Genomic DNA, 26,836 nt, shown 5'->3' on the forward strand with positions numbered 1-26,836 from the left:
TGGAAAGCTCTTAGAGACGTTGCCAAAGGTGCTTCTACAAAGTATTGACTCAATGGTGTGAATACTTATGTAAATTAGACATTTCTGTATTTCATTTTCAATACAGTTGCTACAATTTATAAAAACATGTTTTCACTTTGTCATTATGGGGTAGTGTGTGTAGATGGGTGAGAGAAATAAATCTATTTAATCCATTTTGAATTCAGGCTGTAACACAACAACATTTGTGGGATGAGTGAAGGGGTATGAATACTTTCTGAAGGCACTGTACGCCCACACAAACATAAGATGCATACACATGCAGCATAATGACGCCACACGCTCTCTCTCCCTCTCTATCCTGTTGCCTAGTCACTTTACCCCTACTTACAGTGCCTTCTGAAAGTATTCAGACGCCTTGACTTTTTCCACATTTTTTTACATTACAGCCTTGTTCTAAAAATGGATTAAAAAATTAATAATCATCAGCAATCTACACACAATATCCCATAATGACAAAGCAAAAACAGTTTTTTAATTTTTTTTTGCAAATGTATGAAAAGTTAAAAACAGACATACCTTATTTACATAAGTATACAGACCCTTCACTTTGAGACTCTAAATTGATGTTAGGTGCATCCTGTTTCCATTGATCATCCTTGAGATATTTCTACTACTTGATTAGAGTCCACCTGTGGTAAATTCAATTGACTGGACATGATTTAGAAAGACACACACCTATCTATATAAGGTCCCACAGTTGACAGTGCATGTCAGAGCAAAAACCAAGCCATCATTCTTAAATGGAAGAAGTTTGGAACCACCAAGACTCTTCCTAGAGCTGGCCGCCCGGCCAAACTGAGCAATCGGGGGAGAAGGGCCTTGGTCATGGAGGTGACCAAGAACCCGATGGTCACTCTGACAGAGCTTTATTATTATTTTATTTTATTTATATTTTTTATGTCCTCCTGTAGCTCAGTTGGTAGAGCATGGCACTTGCAACGCCAGGGTTGTGGGTTCGATTCCCACGGGGGGCCAGTATGAAAAATGTATGCACTCACTAAACTGTAAGTCACTCTGGATAAGAGCGTCTGCTAAATGACTAAAATGTAAATGTTAATGTCTTTAGAGTTCCTCTGTGGAGATGGGAGAACCTTCTAGAAGGACAACCATTTCTGCAGCACTCCACCAATCAGGCCTTTATGGTAGAGTGGCCAGACGGAAGCCACTCCTCAGTAAAAGGCACGACAGCCTGCTTGGAGTTTGCCAAAAGGCACCTAAAGACTCTCGGAACATGAGAAACAAGATTCTACCCCCCTGTATATATAGCCTCCCTACTGTATTTTACTTCTGCTCTTTTTTTCTCAACACTTTTTTGTTGTTGTTTAATTTTACTTTTTTATTAAAAATAAATGCACTGTTGGTTAAAGGCTGTAAGTAAGCATTTCACTGTAATGTCTGCACCTGTTGTATTCGGCGCATGTGGCCAATAAAATTCGATTTGATTTGATTTGATGAAACCAATATTCAACTCTTTGGCCTGAATGCCAAGGATCACATCTGGAGGAAACCTGGCACCATCCCTACGGTGAAGCATGGTGGTGGCAGCATCATGCTGTGGGGGTGTTTTTCAGCAGCAGGGACTGGGAGACTAGTCAGGATCGAGGCAAAGATGAACGGAGCAAAGTACAGAGAGATCCTTGATGAAAACCTGCTCCAGAGCGCTCAGGACCTCAGACTGGGGCGAAGGTTCACCTTCCAACAGGACAACGACCCTAAGCACACAGCCAAGACAACGCAGGAGTGGCTTCGGGACAAGTCTCTGAATGTCCTTGAGTGGTCCAGCCAGAGCCCGGACTTGAACCCGATCAAACATCTCTGGAGAGATCTGAAAATAGCTGTGCAGCAATGCTCCCATCCAACCTGACAGAGCTTGAGAGGATTTGCAGAGAAGAATGGCAGAAACTCCCCAAATACAGGTGTGCCAAGCTTGTAGCGTCATACCCAAGAAGACTCGAGGCTGTAATTGCTGCCAAAGGTGCTTCAACAAAGTACTCAGTAAAGGGTCTGAATACTTATGTAAATGTGCTATTTCTATGTTTTATTTTTAATAAATTAGCAAACATTTCTAAAAACCTGTTTTTGCTTTGTCATTATTGGGGTATTGTGTGTAGATTGATGAAGAAAAATAACTATACTTTTTTTTTTGAATAAGGCTGTAACCTAACAAAATGTGGAAAAAATCAAGGGGTCTGAATACTTTCCAAAGGCACTGTATATGTACAGTACATAGTTACCTCAATTACCTCGTATCCCTGCACATCGGCTCGGTTCTGGTACTCCCTGTATATAGCCATGTTATTTTCTACTCCCTATATATAGTGATGTTATTTTTACTCTTTATTTGTATTCGTTACTCACTGTGTATTTATTCCTCGTGTCACTATTTCTATTTTATAAAAAAATATATACAGTATCTCACAAAAGTGAGTACACCCCTCACATTTTTGTAAATATTTGAGTATATCTTTTCATGTGACAACACTGAAGAAATGACACTTTGCTACAATGTAAAGTAGTGAGTGTACAGCTTGTATAACAGAGTAAATTAAACTGCTGGCAACAAAAGTGAGTACACCCCTAAGTGAAAATGTCCAAATTGGGCCCAATTAGCCATTTTCCCTCCCCGGTGTCATGTGACTCATTAGTGTTACAAGGTCTCAGGTGTGAATGGGGAGCAGGTGTGTTTAATTTGGTGTCATCGCTCTCACACTCCCTCATACTGGTCACTGGAAGTTCAACATGGCACCTCATGGCAAAGAACTCTCTGAGGATCTGAAAAAAAGAATTGTTGCTCTACATAAAGATGGCCTGGGCTTTAAAAAGATTGCCAAGACCCTGGAACTGAGCTGCAGCACGGTGGCCAAGACCATACAGCGGTTTAACACGACAGGTTCCACTCAGAACAGGCCTCGCCATGGTCGACCAAAGAAGTTGAATGCACGTGCTCAGCGTCATATCCAGAGGTTGTCTTTGGGAAATAGACATATGAGTGCTGCCAGCATTGCTGCAGAGGTTGAAAGGGTGGGTGGTCAGCCTGTCAGTGCTCAGACCATACGCTGCACACTGCATCAAATTGGTCTGCATGGCTGTCGTCCCAGAAGGAAGCCTCTTCTAAAGATGATGCACAAGAAAGCCCGCAAACAGTTTGCTGAAGACAAGCAGACTAAGGACATGGATTACTGGAACCTTGTCCTGTGGTCTGATGAGACCAAGATAACCTTATTTGGTTCAGATGGTGTCAAGCGTGTGTGGCGGCAACCAGGTGAGGAGTACAAAGACAAGTGTGTCTTGCCTAGTCAAGCATGGTGGTGGGAGTGTCATGGTCTGGGGCTGCATGAGTGCTGCCGGCACTGGGGAGCTACAGTTCATTGAGGGAACCATGAATGCCAACATGTACTGTGACATACTGAAGCAGAGCATGATCCCCTCCCTTCGGAGACTGGGCCGCAGGGCAGTATTCCAACATGATAACGACCCCAAACACACCTCCAAGACGACCACTGCCTTGCTAAAGAAGCTGAGGGTAAAGGTGATGGACTGGCCAAGCATATCTCCAGACCTAAACCCTATTGAGCATCTGTGGGGCATCCTCAAATGGAAGGTGGAGGAGTGCAAGGTCTCTAACATCCACCAGCTACGTGATGTCGTCATGGAGGAGAGGAAGAGGACTCCAGTGGCAACCTGTGAAGCTCTGGTGAACTCCATGCCCAAGAGGGTTAAGGCAGTGCTGGAAAATGATGTTGGCCACACAAAATATTGACACTTTGGGCCCAATTTGGATATTTTCACTTAGGGGTGTACTCACTTTTGTTGCCAGCGGTTTAGACATTAATGGCTGTGTGTTGTGACAGCAAATTTACACTGTTATACAAGTTCTCACTACTTTCTTCAGTGTTATCACATGAAAAGATATACTCAAATATTTACAAAAATGTGAGGGGTGTACTCACTTTTGTGAGATACTGTATATCTTATCTTTAACTCTGCATTGTTGGAAATGGACCTGTAAGTAAATGTTTTATTGTTAGTCACACCTGTTGTCTACGAAGCATGTGACAAATAAAATGTGATTTGATTTTAGTATACCATGGCCCATGGGTACCACACAGAGTAAATAATGTGTATTTGTTTCTATATTACAGAAACATTCTTAAGAGAAGATACTTTAGTGCCTGAGAGCACATCATTGGGGAAAGAGAGTGAATTTACTTGAGACCCTAGCTCCAGGGGTGTTGTTGTTTACTGGTGTAGAGAGCAGAGAGCGCGCCTAACACAGACCCATTTATTGGGGTAAAATTGTGCTGAGGTGATACATAGTTTTAGAATATCAGTTCCACCCCATTCCTTACTGTGCGATCCAATCTGAGATGTTAGAGAAGATGGGTGAAAACAAACATTGTTCTCCCGTCAGCGGCTCTGATGGAACATACAGTGCCAGGGAAATACTGTAGCAGAGATCGCTCCAACACCAAGCCAGCCTCAATAGGAGGGATTGAATGGACACAATGGATATTCACAGACATAATGACCATCATAATGCTTGTAGGGTAAGATGTAAAGGATGACGATAACGTCGGAAAGGGTTGAATGGGGCTATTTGCAATGCTATGTTCCTAAGGCTATACTTGTCTGCAGGTGTGTTATTTCTTATTCAACACTGTTCAAGTCCAGAGGACCTAGAGGCTACTTTCAATGTGTAAAGACACTGAGAAACATAAATAACAATAAGATGTACAACATGAGTATAATAGCTAACAGATCTTCCCCATAATCTCACACCCATAAAAACGGGTCACATCCATAAAAGTGGTCAGTCAGACAATCATTAAAAACATGGATTGTGATGATTTCCATAATTGTAAAATGCAATAAAGTATACTTTCAAATATAAAAACTCTAGATTGATTTGTAGATCAAAATATAAATACAAATATTATAAAATGAAATAAATAAATGTGTAAATAAATAATTAAATAAATATACACATGCAACAATAAATACATTCATACGTAAATAAATAAATACATTGTCAAATGAATTAGTAAACCAACTGTTGCCTATGATGACAGCTTTTTTTATTGTCCTCATTGACTGGGTGGTTGTGTAGTCCACAAGCTTATACTCCTAATAATCAGCCATTCTTTCTGACTGGCAGTCACCACAATACGAACACACTCAATGGCAAAGGCAATCTTGTGGTCCACGTCTTGGACCTCAATGTGGCCATTTTTAAACTCCCCTAATGTGATGTAGGAAGAACACTGCCTTCCTCTCTTTGTCCCCACCAGCTTCTCTCCTACTTCCAGAGCTCCATGGTGCAGGATATCATTCTGACGATCATCTGTTCCTGTCAAGATTTTGATTTTGCTTATTTTAGTTGATTTGTTAAAAACTATGACAAAGAAGTCTCCGGTAGAGGGAGGTTTCCCCCAAAAGTATTCATCCACACTGCTATAAGCCTTGGTGGCGTCATAGTTTTCAAATACATGAATGTTTGTGTATAGGGTGGCAGGAGGGTTGTCAGGGACGTCAATAGAGTCCTCTTCAAAGTCATCATCCTTCAACTTGTTCTCTGCTCCCTTATATGATGAGTAGTAGCCCATGTGCTGGAATAGAGAGGGCTTGAAACGGATCACATCTTTCTGGGCCAGCAGGCCCCGGAAGTGAATAAGGAGCCAATCACAGGGCATCTCCTGGTAGAACATGAGCAGGAAGTGGGCCAGGCGCGGAAGGTCTCTTGAGTGGTAGAGCTTCCCTATGTAGCCAAGCTTGGAGAACTCCAGCATCACCCAGTAGGAGCCTTCCCTGGAGGTGACCACCTTCTTCAGGGATGTCAGGAAGTTCCGTGAGCAGAGCACATCGTCCTCCAGCATCATGTAAAAATCAGAGAGGTTGGTGCAGAAGTTGAGGAGGAAGGCGTAGTCCACGTTCTGCTTGGAGCGGAAGCGTACCCTGTCATCTGGGTCATTGTAGTTCCTTTTCAGCCCATTCAGTGATGGATAATACTCCTCAGGGGCATGGATCACCAAGAGATGCCCAGCGATGATGTGGTGGGCAAACTTCCTGGAGATGTCCTGCACCAGGTTTTCACACCAGGCCAGGTCAAAGTCTGCCAGATGGACCACAACCACAATCTCTTTCAGTTCCTCATAACTGGACTGGTCAAAAATGGATTTGATCGTCTCCATGAGGTAATTCCCTCTTTTTCTTTTGACGGACGACAACCCAATGGTTAGATATTCTGTAAACACAAACATTTCACTGTACATTAAAATAATACTTAAAAAATTCATCACTTGCATGATGATCAAAGAAAATATATAATCTCTGACATCTAATTTTAGAACCCAAAAATGCATGATTAATAATTGTATTTAACAAATTATTTATCTTGTCTAATTTGACATAGTTAATAAAACAGTTTTCAATGACAGCCAATTAATGACACACTACATGCTATGCTAAATCCTATTCTACACTCACTCTTTCGAGGCAAAGGGGTCCCAGCAAGGTAACGATATGTGACGTTTATGGTTCCATTTGTGAGATCTCTAAAGGTGTGAACATATTTCTCAGAGTTTGAAGGATGCATTGATGTTTCTCTCAGTTGTCTTTTATCCTCCTCCTACAACACAGAGCAAAGACAACAGATCAGACGAGACAACTTCACATTGTGAATGCCAAACAAACCAAGGTCTCATCTCATCTGAGCTACAGACCAACACAGCAAAGTCAAGTCATCTCCTTGGAACATTTCTCAAATTTCTAAAACCATTGAGGCTTTTTACATTGCCATGGGAATGTACTTCGTGAGAGCACCAGATCATTGAAAATATGCACAACTCCTCAATAATTTAAATAACAAATACAGATAATGTGTTATGATCACCAAGATTTGATAGAATCATGAATAAGAAATAAATCATTTGGCTCTGGGTCCACATTGAGAACATTTTAATATGTTGCCTTTTTGAAAACAAGCAATTATAAAAGGGACAACATGGTTAAATACAAGAGTGAACTCTTGGATGAAAATGATGCTGTTTGATTTAAGGAGAGGAGGGTGGTACACGAGGCTAATACACCCCAAAATCCAATTCAGTCAATGTTTTCATACCTAAAAAGTAGACTAATGTGGATTCTATACTATGCCATTAGTAGTGGAAATCTGCATTTCTCAATTCCAAATGTATGTGAAAGATAGGCACCATCTAATTCAATATTTTTAGATGGTGCCTGTCTCCTCCATTTATTTGAGATTGGATGACTTAAAGGGGCAATCGGCAGTTGCTACATACATTTTTGGACTTATAAATTAATGATATGTACCCATTGATTCTTAAATAATATAACCTATTAATGGCTTATCATTAACCTAGTTTAACTGTCGTACCCCATCAGAACCAAAAATATAAGCCTCTTTTACTCCAATGTAAACAAACACTATATACCCTCAAAACATGGTTCAAAATATACTTTTGGATGGTGAGACGTTGCATCCATAGCTCTATCAATGAATTTGAGAGTGGTTACATTGCTCCAGCCCCATCCCTCAGCTTTTTCCCAAAACAGGGGCGGAGGTTGCACTTTGTTATTGTTTCAATTGCGGATTGCCCGTTTAAGTGAATGATATGGCATCCATTTAAGGAATTTGTCAGCATTCAGACAAAACGTCCTAATCTGGATGCCGTAGATAAAGACTCACCAGCACATATCCATCCTCAATGTACAGATTGAGGAAGAGTAGACATGTGATCAGGACCCCCAGGAAGGGGATGGTGGAGCGTTTACGGAAACACCTCATCTTGTCCAGGGACTTCCACACCAGCCTCATGATGGAGACACTCTCACTGGGATCTGCAGGGAAACACATGAGGAAAGGTACATTAGCAGGCTGTGTAGCAAAATGTTGAGATGGGAACATATAGTTCATGAGACTGGGTTGGCCTACAGACTGCCATCAGATGGAGTGTTTACGAATCATTTACTGTTCTTTTAAGCATACACCTTGTACTGAAATCAGATTAGTTCCACTCTTCCTGATCATAGTGCATAGAGGGAAAATGCTATTTTCAAAATAACATGGTACTGGCAAAAATTTTACATACAAGTATTCTAGTGGAATACAATGAGTAACACGAGAGGTAGATCAAAGAATACAAAGATTGACACACAAATAAATACACAATTATAATTTCTAGACCACAGTTGAGCATCAGCAAACTCTTTTCTGCTACTGCTACAAAGCCCCATAGATGCTTAATGGATTACAAACTAGCTCTAAGCTTAGTTCAATAGCCACACACACATTGAGCACCGGGAGCCTGCCTCACCTGGGAAAAGGGCTGGTCAATACCTCTATGTTCCGGATCTACACACACATCCTGTCTCTTTGTAGGCTATTTATTAAATCATCAGTGGTAATGGTTGTGCGTAATTAGACGCTGTTGATGCTTTTTCACTTTTGCATAATTATGGTTTACAGAGCAGAAAACTCTCCTTTCATTGCAGCATTGGTATATCTCCACATGTCCTGTAAAAGCCAACTGTGAAGGTATATAAAAAAGGGAAATATAAAATAGAAGAGGGATTGAACAAAATAATAGGAATTGATGGGACCATCATTCTAGTCATATGAATTATGAAGGCAGCATCAAGAAACACCTGCCAACAGTAAATTAATTATTTACCTGACTCTCTTATCCAAAGCAACTAGGGTAAAGTGCCTTGCTCAGGGGCACATCAACAGATTTATCACCTAGACGGCTTGGGGATTCAAACCAGCAAACTTTCAGTTGCTGGCCCAACACTCTTAACCGCTAGGCTACCTGCCAACCAGTTAGGTAGTTACTAACTAATCAATTAGTTAGTGGCCAAGACTTCTATTAATAATATAATCTTGAGCCAAACAAGTCTCTCTCTCTCTCTCTCTCTCTCTCTCTCTCTCTCTCTCTCTCTCTCTCTCTCTCTCTCTCTCTCTCTCTCTCTCTCTCTCTCTCTCTCTCTCTCTCTCTCTCTCTCTCTCTCTCTCTCTCTCTCTCTCTCTCTCTCTCTCTCTCTCTCTCTCTACCCCTCATGCTGTTGTATTCCCATTCAATATCTGAACTCTGTCAGTACAGTTTACTGCAGGGCTGGCCGACCCTGGTAGATAAAGGGGCCACAGAGTGGGCAGTTTGTAGCTGATGTGGCCTAGCATGAGAACATGACTGATCATTAGGCCCCTCCAAAGGTACCTCTGTAGTGTAGATGACTGACATAAGCCAAAAAGCTGCAGTGCTGACTGAGACTTCCACTGCTCTGCAGCACAGTGGACTCCACACCACAACCTGATAACGCAGCTCCTGTATAATCTCATCTCTCATCTCTTCCTATCAAAAACCAACAGCCACAGGGGCCTCCCGAGTGGCACAGCGGTCTAAGGCACTGCATCGCTGTTGAGCTGTCACTTCAGACCCGGGTTCAATCCCAGGCTGTTTCACAACCAGCTGTGACCGGGAGACCCATAGGGCGGTGCACAATTGGCCCAGCGTCGTCCAGGTAGGGGAGGGTTTGGCCAAGGGGGGCTTTACTTGGCTCATCACGCTCTAGAAACTCCTTGTGGCAGGCCGGGTGCCTGCAGGCTGACTTAGATCATCAGTTGAACAGTGTTTCCTCTGACACATTGGTGCTTCTGGGTTAAGCGTGTGCGTGGTTTGGCGGGTTGTGTTTTGGAGGACGCAGTACTCTCCCGAGCCCATTGGGGAGTTGCAGCGATGAGACAAGATCGAAAAAGGGGGTAAAACACAGCAAAATGTGATACTGGCAACCATTGTGAAGCCTCTTTCATTCTTTTTTTTATAAAACTATGTTAAGGGAAAGTAAGCAAATGACAAATGGGGAGAGAAAAAAATATATATATGACTCGTTTCAAGAAACTAGGCGTATTTCGCAAGTCACGACTTCACAGGAGAGGCATTTGAACCTTAATTTTTTTTAAAATTAAAATACATTATTTTGGCAGAAATTGCCTTCTGGAACATTTTAACTTTCATGTGCCTTAATAACAAACTTGTATGCCATCTGTAAATACGAATAAAGTTGTTAAATTACGAGCCTAGTTGAATTAGCCACAGAAAAAGACAGGAACCTTCCCGCTAGCCATGATTGGCTGAGATAATGAATGGGCTGGACATGCCGAGAGATGAGTTTCGGATTGGTCTGCCATGTAGCATCTTCTGTCTATAAAATGAGCTGCTCGTTATGTGTAGATAATCATTTCTACTGCAGTTTTTTCAGGAAACCATGGCATCCATGACAGAGAGGGAGAAAGATCTGATGATTCTTATGGCATTGCACACGGTCAGTGTGAACCAGAGTGACTTGACACAACGGGCCAAGCAAGCTGTACAAACAAAACGGAAACAACACAGGACGTCTTATTTAATAAAAAGGGGTTGCAGGCTGCCGTGAAGCATTCATCCATGTATACAGATAATAGTCTAGCTACAGTTTCAGATATTATACATTTCTAATTTTGTCAGAAAGTTGTTTTTATTGCAAGTTAAAAATTACTGTTAGCTAGCTAGCTATCGTTAGGTGGCTGGCTAGCTAACATTACATGTATGATCTGTGTAGTAATATTATCTTGGAAAGCCATTTGCATTGCTAGTTATAGCCTAATGTTAACTAGCTAACATTGAACCTATTTGGTTAACTTCAGCTAGCTATGACAATCGGTTTGTGTTGCTAGTACTCTATGGATTGGGATTATTATTCATTCTTTAGCTATCTAGCTAGCAACATGTCTAATCAAAAGACCCCAAGTTAAAGCATACTGTTAGCGAGCTGGCTCGCTAACATTACATGTATGACTTGTGTAGTAATATATATTTTTTATTTAACCATTATTTAACTAGGCAAGTCAGTTAAGAATAAATTCTTATTTACAATGACGGCCTACCCCAGCCAAACCCGGACAACGCTGGGCCAATTGTGCGCCACCCTATGGGACTCCCAATCACAGCCTGGAATCAAACCAGGTTCTCTAGTGATGCCTCTAGCACTGAGATGCAGTGCCTTAGACTGCTGCGCCACTCGGGAGCCCATTATCTCAGAAAGCCATTTGCATTGCTAGTTATAGCCTAATGTTGACTAGCTAACATTTAACCTATTTGGTTAACTTTAGCTAGCTATGACAATCGTTTTTTTTCTTCTATTGCTAGTACTCTATGGATTGGGATTATGGTTCTTTCTTTAGCTATCTAGTTAGCTACATGTCTAAACAAAAGACCCCAAGTTAAAGTGTACTATTAGCTAGCTAGCTGACAAAATATTTTTTTATTGTGAAACAAACAAGAAATAAGACAAAAAAACTGAACTTGAGCGTGCATAACTGTTCACTCCCCCCAAAGTCAATACTTTGTAGAGCCACCTTTTGCAGCAATTACAGCTGCAAGTCTCTTGGGGTATGTCTCTATAAGCTTGGCACATCTAGCCACTGGGATTTTTGCCCATTCTTCAAGGCGAAACTGCTCCAGCTCCTTCAAATTGGATGGGTTCCGCTGGTGTACAGCAATCTTTAAGTCATACCACAGATTCTCAATTGGATTGAGGTCTGGGCTTTGACTAGGCCATTCCAAGACATTTAAATGTTTCCCCTTAAACCACTCAAGTGTTGCTTTAGCAGCATGCTTAGGGTCATTGTCCTGCTGGAAGGTGAACCTCCGTCCGAGTCTCACATCTCTGGAAAACTGAAACAGGTTTCCCACAAGAATTTCCCTGTATTTAGCGCCATCCATCATTCCTTCAATTCTGAATTTCCCAGTCCCTGCTGATGAAAAACATCCCCACAGCATGATGCTGCCACCACCATGCTCCACTGTGGGGATGGTGTTCTCGGGGTGATGAGAGGCGTTGGGTTTGCGCCAGACATAGCGTTTTCCTTGAATGCCAAAAAGCTCAATTTTTGTCTCATCTGACCAGAGTACCTTCTTCCATATGTTTGGGGAGTCTCCCACATGCCTTTTGGCATACACCAAACGTGTTTGCTTCTTTTTTTATTTAAGCAATGGCTTTTTTCTGGCCACTCTTCCATAAAGCCCAGCTCTGTATAGTGTACGGCTTAAAGTGGTCCTATGGATAGATACTCCAATCTCCACTGTGGAGCTTTGAAGCTCCTTCAGGGTTATCTTTGGTCTCTTTGTTGCCTCTCTGATTAATGCCCTCCTTGCCTGGTCCGTGAGGTTTGGTGGGCGGCCCTCTCTTGGCAGGTTTGTTGTGGTGCCATATTCTTTCCATTTGTGTCACGCCCTGGCTCTGGGGACGCAGGTATATTGAGCCAGGGTGTGAGTGTTCTTTATGTTTTGTGCTCGTTGCGTCCGTTCTAGTAGTTGTATTTCTATGTTGGCCAGTGTGGTTCTCAATCAGAGGCAACGAGTGTCAGCTGTGGCTGGTTGTCTCTGATTGGGAACCATATTTAAACAGTTTGTTTCCGTGTCGGTTGTGTTAGACCGAGGACGTCACGTTTTCGTTTTGTTGTTTTGTTCGTGCATTCATTATAGAAATAAAATATGTTTGCAACTAACGCTGCGCATTGGTCCTCTGTTCCCGACGATCGTGACAGAAGATCCCACCAAGATAGGACCAAGCAGCGTGAAGAGGAGAGAGGATGGACCTGGGATCAGTTGAGTAGGAGTCTCGACTGGGCCCAGCCAAGTGAAGAGCAGAGAGGTTGGACTATGGAGCAGTGGATTAAGAGTCTCGACTGGGCCAAGCCAAGTGAAGAGCAGAATGGTTGGACTTTGGAGCAGTGGGGTGAGAGTCTGGCGAGAACTAGGGAGGCCTGGTCCACGGGGAGGAGAGACACCCAGAATTTTTTTACGGGGGGGCTCACGACGTGGACGTCGGGGCAGCAGGAGGCCGCGATAGAGCGGTCCAGCGGGTTGGCAGAGGAGGCCGCCAGGTTACGGGGGCCACTGGTATTAAAGGGGAAGGAAAGTGTAGAGGCACGGCGAGAGGTACTGGGGTGTGTTACCAGTCCGGTCCGGCCCGTTCCTGATCCCCGCATGGGGCCAGTGGTGTGTGTCCCCAGTACGGTCCGGCCTGTTCCTGTTCCTCGCATCGAGCCTGTGGTGCGCGTCGCCAGCCCGGCCCGGCCTGTTCCTGCTCCCCGCATCGAGCCTGTGGTGCGCGTCGCCAGCCCGGTCCGGCCTGTTCCTGCTCCCCGCACCAAGCCTATGGTGCGCGTCGCCAGCCCGGCCCGGCCTGTTCCTGCTCCCCGCACCAAGCCTATGGTGCGCGTCGCCAGCCCGGCCCGGCCTGTTCCTGCTCCCCGCAACAAGCCTATGGTGCGCGTCGCCAGCCCGGCCCGGCCTGTTCCTGCTCCCCGCACCAAGCCTATGGTGCGCGTCGCCAGCCCGGTCCGGCCTGTTCCTGCTTCCCGCACCAAGCCTATGGTGCGCGTCGCCAGCCCGGTCCGGCCTGTTCCTGCTCCCCGCACCAAGCCTATGGTGTGCGTCGCCAGCCCGGTCCGGCCTGTTCCTGCTCCCCGCACCAAGCCTATGGTGCGCGTCGCCAGCCCGGCCCGGTCCATTCCTGCTCTCCGCACCAAGTCAGTGGTGCGCTTCGTCAGCCCGGCTCGGCCTGTTCCTGCTCCCCACACCAAGCCAGTGGTGTGCGTCGTCAGTCCGGCACAGCCCGTGCCTGTTCCACCGGTGCCTGGTCCGGTACCGGTCAGCTGCTCCACGTCGGAGCTAGAGCAATCCGCTCCACCAGTGTTCAGTCCAGCTCTGGCCAGCAGGGCCAGACCGGACCAGGGGTACTGTGGGGGGTTAGAGAGGGAGTGGGGATCATGCCCAGAGCCGGATCCGCCGCCAAGGCGGAGTGCCCACCCGGTCCCTCCCCTGTGGTGTTCTGTTGGCGCGGTCGGAGTCCGCGCCTTTGGGGGGGGGGGGGGTACTGTCACGCCCTGGCTCTGGGGACGCTGGTATATTGAGCCAGGGTGTGAGTGTTCTTTATGTTTTGTGCTCGTTGCGTCCGTTCTAGTAGTTGTATTTCTATGTTGGCCAGTGTGGTTCTCAATCAGAGGCAACGAGTGTCAGCTGTGGCTGGTTGTCTCTGATTGGGAACCATATTTAAACAGTCTGTTTTCCCATAGTGTTTGTGGGATCTTGTTCCGTTTGGTTTGTTTCCGTGTCGGTTGTGTTAGACCGAGGACGTCACGTTTTCGTTTTGTTGTTTTGTTCGTGCATTCATTATAGAAATAAAATATGTTTGCAACTAACGCTGCGCATTGGTCCTCTGTTCCCGACGATCGTGACAATTTGTTTAATAATAGATTTAATGGTGCTCCGTGGAATGTTCAAAGTTTAGGATTTTTTTTATATAACCCAACCCTGATCTGTACTTCTCCACAACTTTGTACCTGACCGGTTTGGAGAGCTCCTTGGTCTTCATCAAATCAAATCAAATCAGATTTTATTGTCCACATGCGCCAAATACAACAGGTGCAGACATTACAGTGAAATGCTTACTTACAGCTCTTAACCAACAGTGCATTTATTATTTTATAAAAAAGTAAAATAAAAACAACAACAAAAAAGTGTTGAGAAAAAAAGAGCAGAAATAAAATAAAATAACAATAGGGAGGCTATATATACAGGGGGGTACCGGTGCAGAGTCAATGTACGGGGGCACCGGCTAGTTGAGGTAGTTGAAGTAAAATGTACATGTGGGTAGAGTTAAAGTGACTATGCATAAATAATTAACAGAGTAGGTGCAGCATAAAAAGGTGGGGTGTGGGGTGGGGGTGGGGGTGGGGGGGCAGTGCAAATAGTCCGGGTAGCCATGATTAGCTGTTCAGGAGTCTTATGGCTTGGGGGTAGAAGCTGTTGAGAAGTCTTTTGGACCTAGACTTAGCACTCCGGGACCGCTTGCCATGCGGTAGCAGAGAGAACAGTCTATGACTAGGGTGGCTGGAGTCTTTGACAATTTTGAGGGCCTTCCTCTGACACCGCCTTGTATAGAGGTCCTGGATGGCAGGAAGCTTGGCCCCAGTGATGTACTGGGCCGTACGCACTACCCTTTGTAGTGCCTTGCGGTCGGAGGCCGAGCAGTTGCCATGCCAGGCGGTGATGCAACCAGTCAGGATGCTCTCGATGGTGCAGCTGTATCATTTTTTGAGGATCTGAGGACCCATGCCAAATCTTTTCAGTCTCTTGAGGGGGAATAGGCTTTGTCGTGCCCTCTTCACGACTGTCTTGATGTGTTTGGACCATGATAGTTCGTTGGTGAAGTGGACTCCAAGGAACTTGAAGCTCTCAACCTGTTCCACTACAGCCCCGTCGATGAGAATGGGGGCGTGCTCAGTCCTCAATTTTTTTCTGTAGTCCACAATCATCTCCTTTGTCTTGGTCACAATGAGGGAGAGGTTGTTATCCTGGCACCACACGGCCAGGTCTCTGACCTCCTCCCTATAGGCTGTCTCATCGTTGTCGGTGATCAGGCCTACAACTGTTGTGTTGTCGGCAACTTAATGATGGTGTTGGAGTCGTGCCTGGCCATGCAGTCATGGGTGAACAGGGAGTACAGGAGAGGACTGAGCCCACACCCCTGAGGGGCCCCCGTGTTGAGGATCAGTGTGGCAGATGTGTTGTTACCTACCCTTACCACCTGTGGGCGGCCCGTCAGGAAGTCCAGGATCCAGTTGCAGAGGGAGGTGTTTAGTCCCAGGATCCTTCGCTTAGCGATGAGCTTTGAGGGCACTATAGTGTTGAATGCTAAGTTGTAGTCAATGAATAGCATTCTCACGTAGGTGTTCCTCTTGTCCAGGTGGGAAAGGGCAGTGTGGAGTGCAATAGAGATTGCATCATCTGTGGATCTGTTGGGGCGGTATGCAAATTGGAGTGGGTCTAGGGTTTCTGGGATAATGGTGTTGATGTGAGCCATGATCAGCCTTTCAAAGCACTTCATGGCTACAGACGTCAGTGCTACGGGTCGGTAGTCATTTAGGCAGGTTATGTTAGTGTCCTTGGGCACAGGGACTATGGTGGTCTGCTTGAAACATGTTGGTATTACAGACTCAGTCAGGGACATGTTGAAAATGTCAGTGAAGACACTTGCCAGTTGGTCAGCACATGCTCGGAGTACACGTCCTGGTAATCCGTCTGGCCCTGCGGCCTTGTGAATGTTGACCTGCTTAAAAGTCTTACTCACATTGGCTACGGAGAGCGTGATCACGTAGTCATCCGGAAAAGCTGGTGCTCTCATGCATGCTTAAGTGTTGCTTGCCGTGAAGCGAGCATAGAAGTGGTTTAGCTCGTCTGGAAGTTTTGTGTCACTGGGCAGCTCGCGGCTGTGCTTCCCTTTGTAGTCTGTAATAGTTTTCAAGCCCTGCCACATCCGACGAGCGTCAGAGCCGGTGTAGTACGATTCAATCTTAGTCCTGTATTGACTCTTTGCCTGGTTGATGGTTCGTCGGAGGGCATAGCGGGATTTCTTATAAGCGTCCGGGTTAGAGTCCCGCTCCTTGAAAGCGGCAGCTCTACCCTTTAGCTCAGTGCAGATGTTGCCTGTAATCCATGGCTTCTGGTTGGGGTATGTACGTACGGTCACTGTGGGGACGACATCATCGATGCACTTATTGATGAAGCCAGTGACTGATGTGGTGTACTCCTCAATGCTATCTGAAGAATCCCGGAACATGTTCCAGTCTGTGCTAGCAAAACAGTCCTGTAGCTTAGCATCTGCGTCATCTGACCACTTTTTATTAACCGAGTCACTGGTGCTTCCTGCTTTAGTTTTTGCTTATAAGCAGGAATCAGGAGGATAGAGTTATGGTCAGATTTGCCAAATGGAGGGCGAGGGAGAGCTTTGTATGCGGCTCTGTGTGCTGAGTAAAGGTGGTCTAGAGTTTTTTTTCCTCTGGTTGCACATTTAACATGCTGGTAGAAATTAGGTAGAACGGATTTAAGTTTCCCTGCATTAAAGTCCCCGGCCACTAGGAGCGCTGCCTCTGGATGAGCGTTTTCCTGTTCACTTATGGCATTATACAGCTCATTGAGTGCAATCTTAATGCCAGCATTGGTTTGTGGTGGTAAATAGACAGCTATGAAAAATATAGATGAAAACTCTCTTGGTAAATAGTGTGGTCTACAGCTTATAATAAGATACTCTACCTCAGGCGAGCAAAACCTAGAGACTTCCTTAGTATTTTATTTTGTGCACCAGCTGTCGTTTACAAATATACACAGACCGCCACCCCTTGTCTTACCGGAGTCAGCCGTTCTATCCTGCCGATGTAGCGTATAACCCGCTAGCTGTATGTTGTCCATGTCGTCGTTCAGCCACGACTCGGTGAAACATAAGATATTACAGTTTTTAATGTCCCGTTGGTAGGATAACCGTAATCTTAGGTCATCCAATTTATTCTCAAATGATTGAACATTGGCTAATAGGATTGATGGAAGAGGCAGTTTACTCGCTCGCCGTCGGATCCTTACAAGGTACCCCGACCTACGTCCACGATATCTCTGTCTCTTTCTCATGCGAATGACGGGGATTTGGGCCTTGTCGGGTGTCTATAGGATATCCTTCGCGTCCGACTTGTTGAAGAGAAAATCTTCGTCCAATACGAGGTGAGTAATCGATGTCCTGATATCCAGAAGCTCTTTTTGGTTATAAGAGACGATGGCAGAAACATTATGTACAGAATAAATTACAAATAACGCAGAAAAACACACATAGTACAATTGGTTAGAAGGCTGTAAAACCCTCTTGCTTGCTTGGTGGTGCCCCTTGCTTACTCGTGTTGCAGACTCTGGGGCCTTTCAGAACAGGTGTATATATACTGAGATCATGTGACAGATATTGTGACACTTAGATTGCACACAGGTGGACTTTATTTAACGAATTATGTGACTTCTGAAGGTAATTGGTTGCACCAGATCTTAATTAAGGGCTTCATAGCAAAGGGGGTGAATACCTATGCATGCACCACTTATTTATTTTGTAGAATTTTTTGAAACAAGTCATTTTTTCCATTTCACTTCACCAATTTGGACTATTTTGTGTATGTCCATTACATGAAATCCAAATAAAAATCCATTTAAATTACAGGTTTTAATGCAACAAAATAGGAAAAACGCCAAGGGGGATGAATACCTTTGCAAGGCACTGTATACACACATACAGTTGAAGTCGGAAGTTTACATACTCCTTAGCCAAATACATTTAAACTCACAATTCCTGACATTTAATCCAAGTAAAAGTTCCCTGTCTTAGGTCAGTTAGGATCACCACTTTATTTTAAGAATGTGAAATGTCAGAATGATAGTTGAGAGAATGATTTATTTCAGCTTTTATTTATTTCATCACATTCCCAGTGGGTCAGAAGTTTACATACATGCAATTAGTATTTGGTAGCATTGCCTTTAAATTGTTTAACTTGGGTCAAACGTTTCGGGTAGCCTTCCACAAGCTTCCCACAATAAGTTGGGTGAATTCTGACCCATTCCTCCTGACAGAGCTGGTATATCTGAGTCAGGTTTGTAGGCCTCCTTGCTCGCACACACTTTTTCAGTCTAGGATTGAGGTCAGGGCTTCGTGATGGCCACTCCAATACCTTGACTTTGTTGTCCTTAAGCCATTTTGCCACAAATTTGGAAGTATGCTTCGGGTCATTGTCCATTTGGAAGACCCATTTGCGACCAAGCTTTAACTTCCTGACTGATGTCTTGAGATGTTGCTTCAATATATCCACAAAATTTTCCTTCCTCATGATGCCATCTATTTTGTGAAGTGCACCAGTCCCTCCTGCAGCAAAGCACCCCCACATCATGATGCTGCCACCCTCGTGCTTCACGGTTGGGATGATGTTCTTCGGCTTGCAAGCATCCCCCTTTTTCCTCCAAACATAACGATGGTCATTATGGCCAAACAGTTCTATTTTTGTTTCATCAGACCAGAGGAAATTTTTCCAAAAAGTATGATCTAAACCGTAGTCTGGCTTTTTTATGGCGGTTTTGAAGCAGTGGCTTCTTCCTTGCTGAGCGGCCTTTCAGGTTATGTCGATATAGGACTCGTTTTACTGTGGATATAGATACTTCTGTACCTGTTTCATCCAGCATCTTCACATGGTCCTTTGCTGTTGTTCTGGGATTGATTTGCACTTTTGGCACCAAAGTACGTTCATTTCTAGGAGACAGAACGTGTCTCCTTCCTGAGTGGTATGACGGCTGCGTGGTCCCATGGTGTTTATACTTGCGTACTATTGTTTGTACAGATGAACGTGGTACCTTCAGGCGTTTGGAAATTGCTCCCAAGGATGAACTAGACTTGTGGAGGTCTACCATTTTTTTCTGAGGTCTTGGCTGATTTTCTTTTGATTTTCCCATGATGTCAAGCAAAGAGGCACTGAGTTTGAAGGTAGGCCTTGAAATACATCCACAGGTACACCTCCAAATGACTCAAATGATGTCATTTAGCCTATCAGAAGCTTCTACAGCCATGACATAATTTTCTGGAATTTTCCAAGCTGTTTAAAGGCACAGTCAACTTAGTGTATGTAAACTTCTGACCCACTGGAATTGTGATACAGTGAATTATAAGTGAAATAATCTGTCTGTAAATGACTTGTGTCATGCACAAAGTAGATGTCCTAACCGACTTGCCAAAACTATAGTTTGTTAACAAGAAATTGGTGGAGTGGTTTAAAAACGAGTTTTAATATCTCCAACCTAAGTGTATGTAAACTTCTGACTTCAACTGTACACTACCGGTGAAAAGTTTTAGATCACCTACTCATTCAAGGGTTTTTCTTTATTTTTACTATTTTCTACAATGTAGAATAATAGTGAAGACATCAAACTATGAAATAACACATATGGAATCATGTAGTAAACAAAAAAATCTGTCATCAAAGCTGTCATCAAAGCAAAGGGTGTCTATTTGAAGAATTCAAATATAAAATATATTTTGATTTGTTTTACACTTTTTTGGTTACTACATGATTCCATATGTGTTATTTAATAGTTTTGATGTCTTCACTATTATTCTACAATGTAGAAAATAGTCCAATTAAAGAAAAACCCTTGAATGAGTAGGTGTTCTAAAACGTTTGACCGGTAGTGTATATGGGAAGCAGGCAAATGCCTTTCACTGAGCTGTGTAACGACAGACTGACAGGGGTGAGACAATTCATTTTAATTTATCTTAATGTTCTTTTGTTGTTTGCAGGTGCACTATCCTTCTCCAACTACAGTGCTCTGGTATTGTGCCTGGCGGACCATGCACAAGCTCCACCACAGTTTGGACCTTCACTTCCTGATCACAGTCTGCCCCCGACTGGTGCTTCGACCTCATCAGGCAGCGCTTCAGAAAGACCAGAGTGAACACTTTGTCCGAGATTGGTGGTGTTGTGAAGGCCAGCACTGTGACAGGGGTCAACATCCCACAGCTGGTTGGACTGGAGGATGGTATGGTGCTGGTGGAAAGCTATGGCTGTCAACAACACCTGACTCCGTACTTCAGGACGCTGCCACAGATCATGCAGTACCAGCACTTAAGGTGAATATCATTTTCATTGCATTGTATGAGGTTATTCTTCTTATCTAAACTTGGGAAGTGAATTGATGTTATGTAAGGTTGTAATGTCTTATTAAAAAAAAAAAAAAAAAAAGATGTCCTGTTTTACAGCTTCGATGCTCTGGAGCCTGGTGTTGTTGTTGCCAAGGAGTGTTCGGACTCAGTCAGGACCAGGTTTCTGCTGCTGCGCAACGCTGACATCCTTCCTCCCATAGATGGTCTGCCTGTACAAGCATCACCTGGACTGGACACGGCTAGACAAACTTATATTTTTGAGAAGATCAGGGAGTTTTGCGATGAAGAGGCTATGGACATCACATGCCCTGCACCAAAGTCAAGGGCAGGACAGAAACAGGCTCTCCGAATATAGATTCCCTTGTTCATGCGTGGTTAGGACGGACCAGTCCATCACTGGGGGTGAGTTCCCAGTCATCAGCACTATCTGCAGTTCCTCTATTCACATGACTCTCTCCTAACACACACGCCATACGTTGCTGCCACTATAAAAAAATGTATCCTGCTGCTCAGCCATTTTAACCCTTATTGTATGCATATAACTACCTGATCTATCACCAGTATCACTGATATGGTTATTGATATTGTTCTTGTACATACTGCATATTATGTAGTTCTTTCTCTACTGCCATTGACACTTGTTCTTTTTATTTTTTATATTTTTATATTGACACTATCTATTTTTGATATTGCTACTATATTGCACAGTGATGCCGAAACGTTGGTGGTTTTTTACCCAATAAATTACTGGGAGTTTATACATAGTGTGCGACTCTCTTTATTTGTTTTAATAGCTTACAGTTTATTCTCCGTTAGTCAGCACCTCTACACTAAGTGATGTTCTCTGGGTGTGCACCAGCTCATGCTTTTTATTAGGATATTGCTAATATGTCATATAATATTTTTATCTGGACACTCTGTTTACCTGGAATTTTTCCTTATTGTAGGCTACTACTTTTACCAGTTTTAGTCTTAATCTTTACTACACTACTCACTGTTTAGCACATGACCTCACATGTCATTAAAGAGAGGGTGTGAACAATGCTGAATGGGTGTAGAAAAAAGAAGAGCTCTCCAGTAGGTGTACCAAAACATTCAAGGGCCATTTTCTCAAAAGTGGGGTTACAAGTTTATCAACTTTCAAAGCAGAATTACTTTCCCATTGTTCCTCAAATGCAGTGTATGATATACAGTGGGGGAAAAAAGTATTTAGTCAGCCACCAATTGTGCAAGTTCTCCCACTTAAAAAGATGAGAGAGGCCTGTAATTTTCATCATAGGTACACGTCAACTATGACAGACAAAATGAGAAAAAAATGTCCAGAAAATCACATTGTAGGATTTTTAATGAATTTATTTGCAAGTTATGGTGGAAAATAAGTATTTGGTCAATAACAATAGTTTCTCAATACTTTGTTATATACCCTTTGTTGGCAATGACACAGGTCAAACGTTTTCTGTAAGTCTTCACAAGGTTTTCACACACTGTTGCTGGTATTTTGTCCCATTCCTCCATGCAGATCTCCTCTAGAGCAGTGATGTTTTGGGGCTGTCGCTGGGCAATACGGACTTTCAACTCCCTCCAAAGATTTTCTATGGGGTTGAGATCTGGAGACTGGCTAGGCCACTCCAGGACCTTGAAATGCTTGTTACGAAGCTACTCCTTCGTTGCCCGGGCGGTGTGTTTGGGATCATTGTCATGCTGAAAGACCCAGCCACGTTTCATCTTCAATGCCCTTGCTGATGGAAGGAGGTTTTCACTCAAAATCTCACGATACATGGCCCCATTCATTCTTTCCTTTACACAGATCAGTCGTCCTGGTCCCTTTGCAGAAAAACAGCCCCAAAGCATGATGTTTCCTCCCCCATGCTTCACAGTAGGTATGGTGTTCTTTGGATGCAACTCAGCATTCTTTGTCCTCCAAACACGACGAGTTGAGTTTTTACCAAAAAGTTCTATTTTGGTTTCATCTGACCATATGACATTCTCCCAATCCTCTTCTGGATCATCCAAATGCACTCTAGCAAACTTCAGACGGGCCTGGACATGTACTGGCTTAAGCAGGGGGACACGTCTGGCACTGCAGGATTTGAGTCCCTGGCGGCGTAGTGTGTTACTGATGGTAGGCTTTGTTACTTTGGTCCCAGCTCTCTGTAGGTCATTCACTAGGTCCCCCCGTGTGGTTCTGGGATTTTTGCTCACCGTTCTTGTGATCATTTTGACCCCACGGGGTGAGATCTTGCGTGGAGCCCCAGATCGAGGGAGATTATCAGTGGTCTTGTATGTCTTCCATTTCCTAATAATTGCTCCCACAGTTGATTTCTTCAAACAAGGCTGCTTACCTATTGCAGATTCAGTCTTCCCAGCCTGGTGCAGGTCTACAATTTTGTTTCTGGTGTCCTTTGACAGCTCTTTGGTCTTGGCCATAGTGGAGTTTGGAGTGTGACTGTTTGAGGTTGTGGACAGGTGTCTTTTATACTGATAACAAGTTCAAACAGGTGCTATTAATACAGGTAATGAGTGGAGGACAGAGGAGCCTCTTAAAGAAGAAGTTACAGGTATGTGAGAGCCAGAAATCTTGCTTGTTTGTAGGTGACCAAATACTTATTTTCCACCATAATTTGCAAATAAATTCATTTAAAATCCTACAATGATTTTCTGGAAAAATAATTCTCAATTTGTCTGTCATAGTTGACGTGTACCTATGATGAAAATTACAGGCCTCTCTCATCTTTTTAAGTGGGAGAACTTGCACAATTGGTGGCTGACTAAATACTTTTTTCCCCCACTGTTCCTACTAAAGGAATGAATGAATTATTTAGATATTAGGGGTAAGTGTGTTTTAATGGACTGTCATACAGGCAGTCAGTCACTCCCTCAGCCCTCCTATCTCCCTGCTGTAACATCAGACTTCTTCAGTGGGGGCTGTTAAAGACCCACTGTGTGAACTGAACCAAAGAAACCGCACCACTGCCACTCATTGCTAAACTACTATTTATGATATTGTAGCGGTATAGAACACTCTGTAGTGGTCACTCAAATCAGTTGGAATTTGTTTAATAGCTACCTATGAAAGACTGCTACCTATCACTTATGGAAGTGAAACGAATGTGCATTCCACAAATGCCTCTCAAGGCTCCACTCCTCTGAACTTACCCCACCGGAATACAATTATATAGTCAAGTTACCACTACACAGAATGGGTACACTGTCAAAGCAAAAGTGAAATATCTCTGAAACCTGCATTTGACAAGCTCTGGCAATAAAATAATCAAGAATAGCGAGCTTTTCAAAGTGTTTGTGTACAGTAATATCTACATCATTCATTCATTACTTTAGTAGGTAGGGTACTGGCAGCAGGGCACTGAGGAAGATGGAGTAATGGAGTAAATATCTGAAAATGAAATGTTGTCCTCTGGGAGTGTGAGGTGGAAACAACCTTGGAGTCTCTCAATGTGTTGTTCATAAGTAAAAAATAAACCCTTAACAAACAGTTTTCTTTCGGGTCTAAATCACTTTAAACTCTCCAATTTAGCGATACTTCATTAAAAAAATTAGGCGAGCCTTGTGTAATGGGAAAATCTGGATGGAAAACTCATTGTGAATGAGAAAGGGGAAAATACATTTTAATAAAATGGGCAGCAGAAAGCAATTCTCCCACATTTGATCTTGTTATCTGATTAACATTATTTCCCCTGGGTATCCTGCACCTCACAGACATACAGCTCTGCACAAATAATCAATTAAGCCTGAAGATTTGCAGGGATTCAGCAGTTGCTTTGTGTCAGGCCTTCAGCCACTTTCTTTCAAGAGGGAAATACCGGAGGCTGCTGTTGATAACAAAATTGTAGCGTAGCGAGGAATAATAACTCTTTTCATTACGTTTTTTTTCTCTCTTTTTTTACAAATTCAAATTGGTATAACAGTTTACCAATTACTGCATTCTTACGTAATTTGTCACACAATGAGAATCTATCATCTACAAATACTTAAAGGACTGTCAGATATAGACATCTTTTGTAAAGATGCTGAATTATCAACATAGGCAGCATACCAAAGGGGATTACTATTGGTGCATTATCACTCTTTAGAGCGAAAAAATGAAAAAGTTGAGAGCAATTTCATAATGCAATCCATAGAGGCTACAACTTTCAAGGCTGCAACATTGTCAATCATGTTCCCTACCCTGAGAGGACACACCTACTCATTCAAGGGTTTTTCTTTATTTTTACTATTTTCTACACTGTAGAATAATAGTGAAGACATCAAAACTATGAAATAACACATATGGAATCATGTAGTAACCAAAAAAGTGTTAAACAAATCAAATTATATTTTATATTCGAGATTCTTCAAATAGCCACCCTTTGCCTTGATGACAGCTTTGCACACTCTTGGCATTCTCTCAACCAGCTTCATGAGGTAGTCACCTGGAGTGCATTTCAATTAACAGGTGAGCCTTCTTAAAAGTTAATTTGTGGAATTTCTTTCTTTCTTAATGCGTTTGAGGCAATCAGTTGTGCTGTGACAAGGTAGGGGGGATATACAGACGATAGCCCTATTTGGTAATAGATCAAGTCCATATTATGGCAAGAACAGCTCAAATAAGCAAAGAGAAATGACAGTCCATCATTACTTTAAGACATGAAGGTCAGTCAATACGGAACATTTCAAGAACTTTGAATGTTTCTTCAAGTGCAGTCGCAAAAACCATCAAGCGCTATGATGAAACTGGCTCTCATGAGGACCGCCACAGGAATTGAAGACCCAGAGTTACCTCTGCTGCAGAGGATAAGTTCATTAGAGTTACCAGCCTCAGAAATTGCAGCCCAAATAAAGGCTTTACAGAGTTCAAGTAACAGACACATCTCAACATCAACTGCTCAGAGTAGACTGTGTGAATCAGGCCTTCATGGTCGAATTGCTGCAAAGAAACCACTACTAAAGGACACCAATAATAAGAAGAGACTTGCTTGGGCCAAGAAACACGAGCAATGGACATTAGACAGGTGGAAAGTTGTCCTTTGGTCTGGAGTCCAAATTGGAGATTTTTGGTTCCAACCACCGTGTCTTTGTGAGACACAGTGTGGGTGAAGGGATGATCTCTGCATGTATATTTCCTACCATAAAGCATGGAGGAGGAGGTGTTATGGTGTGGGGGTGCTTTGCTGCTGACACTGTCTGTGATTTATTTAGAATTCAAGGCACACTTAACCAGCATGGCTACCTCAGCATTCTGCAGCGATACGCCATCCCATCTGGTTTGGGCTTAGTGGGACTATCATTTGTTTTTCAACAGGACAATGACACAACACACCTCCAGGCTGTGTAAGGGCTATTTTACCAAGAAGGAGAGTGATGGAGTGCTGCATCAGATGACCTGGCCTCCACAATCCCCCGACCTCAACCCAATTGAGATGGTTTGGGATGAGTCGGACCGCAGAGTGAAGGAAAAGCAGCCAACAAGTGCTCAACATATGTGGGAACTCCTTCAAGACCGTTGGAAAAGCATTCCAGGTGAAGCTGGTTGAGAGAATGCCAAGAGTGTGCAAAGCTGTCATCAAGGCAAAGGGTGGCTACTTTGAAGAATCTCAAATATAAAATAAATTTTGATTTGTTTAACACTCTTTTGGTTACTACATGACTCCATATGTGTTATTTCATAGTTTTGATGTCTTCACTATTATTCTTCAATGTAAAAAATAGTAAAAATAAAGAAAAACCCTTGAATGAGTAGGTGTGTCCAAAGTTTTGACTGGTAGTGTAACTCATATTCTACTAACTTGTATTCCACTAACTCGTATTCTAACTTCTACTAAAACTACATTCTGCGCCCCTCTTGTTTGCTGCTCAGTCTGTCTGCACATGGCTGTGTGCTCACTTAGCTGCCAACACCTTATCAGATCTGGTCATCGTCACCGGGCCCAGACGCTGTGTTCTACCGGTAGCCGGTAACGACAGGCTGGCTGGCTGTGTGGAGCTCCAGAGGCTGGAAGGCGGTGCCTGGGTCCAAATAGATATGTACACACACTCCTGCTACAGGCCTATCACCGCTGTCAGCAGTCTGAGTGTGTTTCCCCCTGGACACACTGTGTGTGCGCGTGTGTGTGTGTGTTTGCGCACTGTGTGTGTTTCCCCCCCCAGACATGCTGTCCAAGCTGGCCCTCGCCGCCACCACCGCCTCATGGGAGCCACAACCAGCCCGTTGGCAACTACAGCT

The 26,836-nt window shown here is 43.6% G+C and overlaps 1 protein-coding gene across 1 annotated transcript in view; it reads right to left on the reverse strand.

The window, feature by feature from the left end:
• Window positions 1-5,126: 5,126 nt before the first annotated feature.
• The window catches only part of LOC311136899 (alpha-1,3-mannosyl-glycoprotein 4-beta-N-acetylglucosaminyltransferase C-like), a gene marked incomplete at its 3' end in the record, with an annotated part of 110,945 nt that continues 89,235 nt past the window's right edge, over window positions 5,127-26,836 (reverse strand). The window contains exons 2-4 of the mRNA XM_084171213.1: window positions 7,748-7,899; window positions 6,526-6,667; window positions 5,127-6,283 (exon numbers count right to left, since the gene is read on the reverse strand). Coding sequence (XP_084027339.1) covers window positions 5,127-6,283; window positions 6,526-6,667; window positions 7,748-7,876 — 1,428 coding nt within the window. The 5' untranslated portion in view covers window positions 7,877-7,899. The remainder of the gene's footprint in view (window positions 6,284-6,525; window positions 6,668-7,747; window positions 7,900-26,836) is intronic.

Source organism: Coregonus lavaretus (assembly GCF_964263955.1).
Source record: "Coregonus lavaretus genome assembly, chromosome: 11".
Classification (NCBI taxonomy): Eukaryota; Metazoa; Chordata; class Actinopteri; order Salmoniformes; family Salmonidae; genus Coregonus; species Coregonus lavaretus.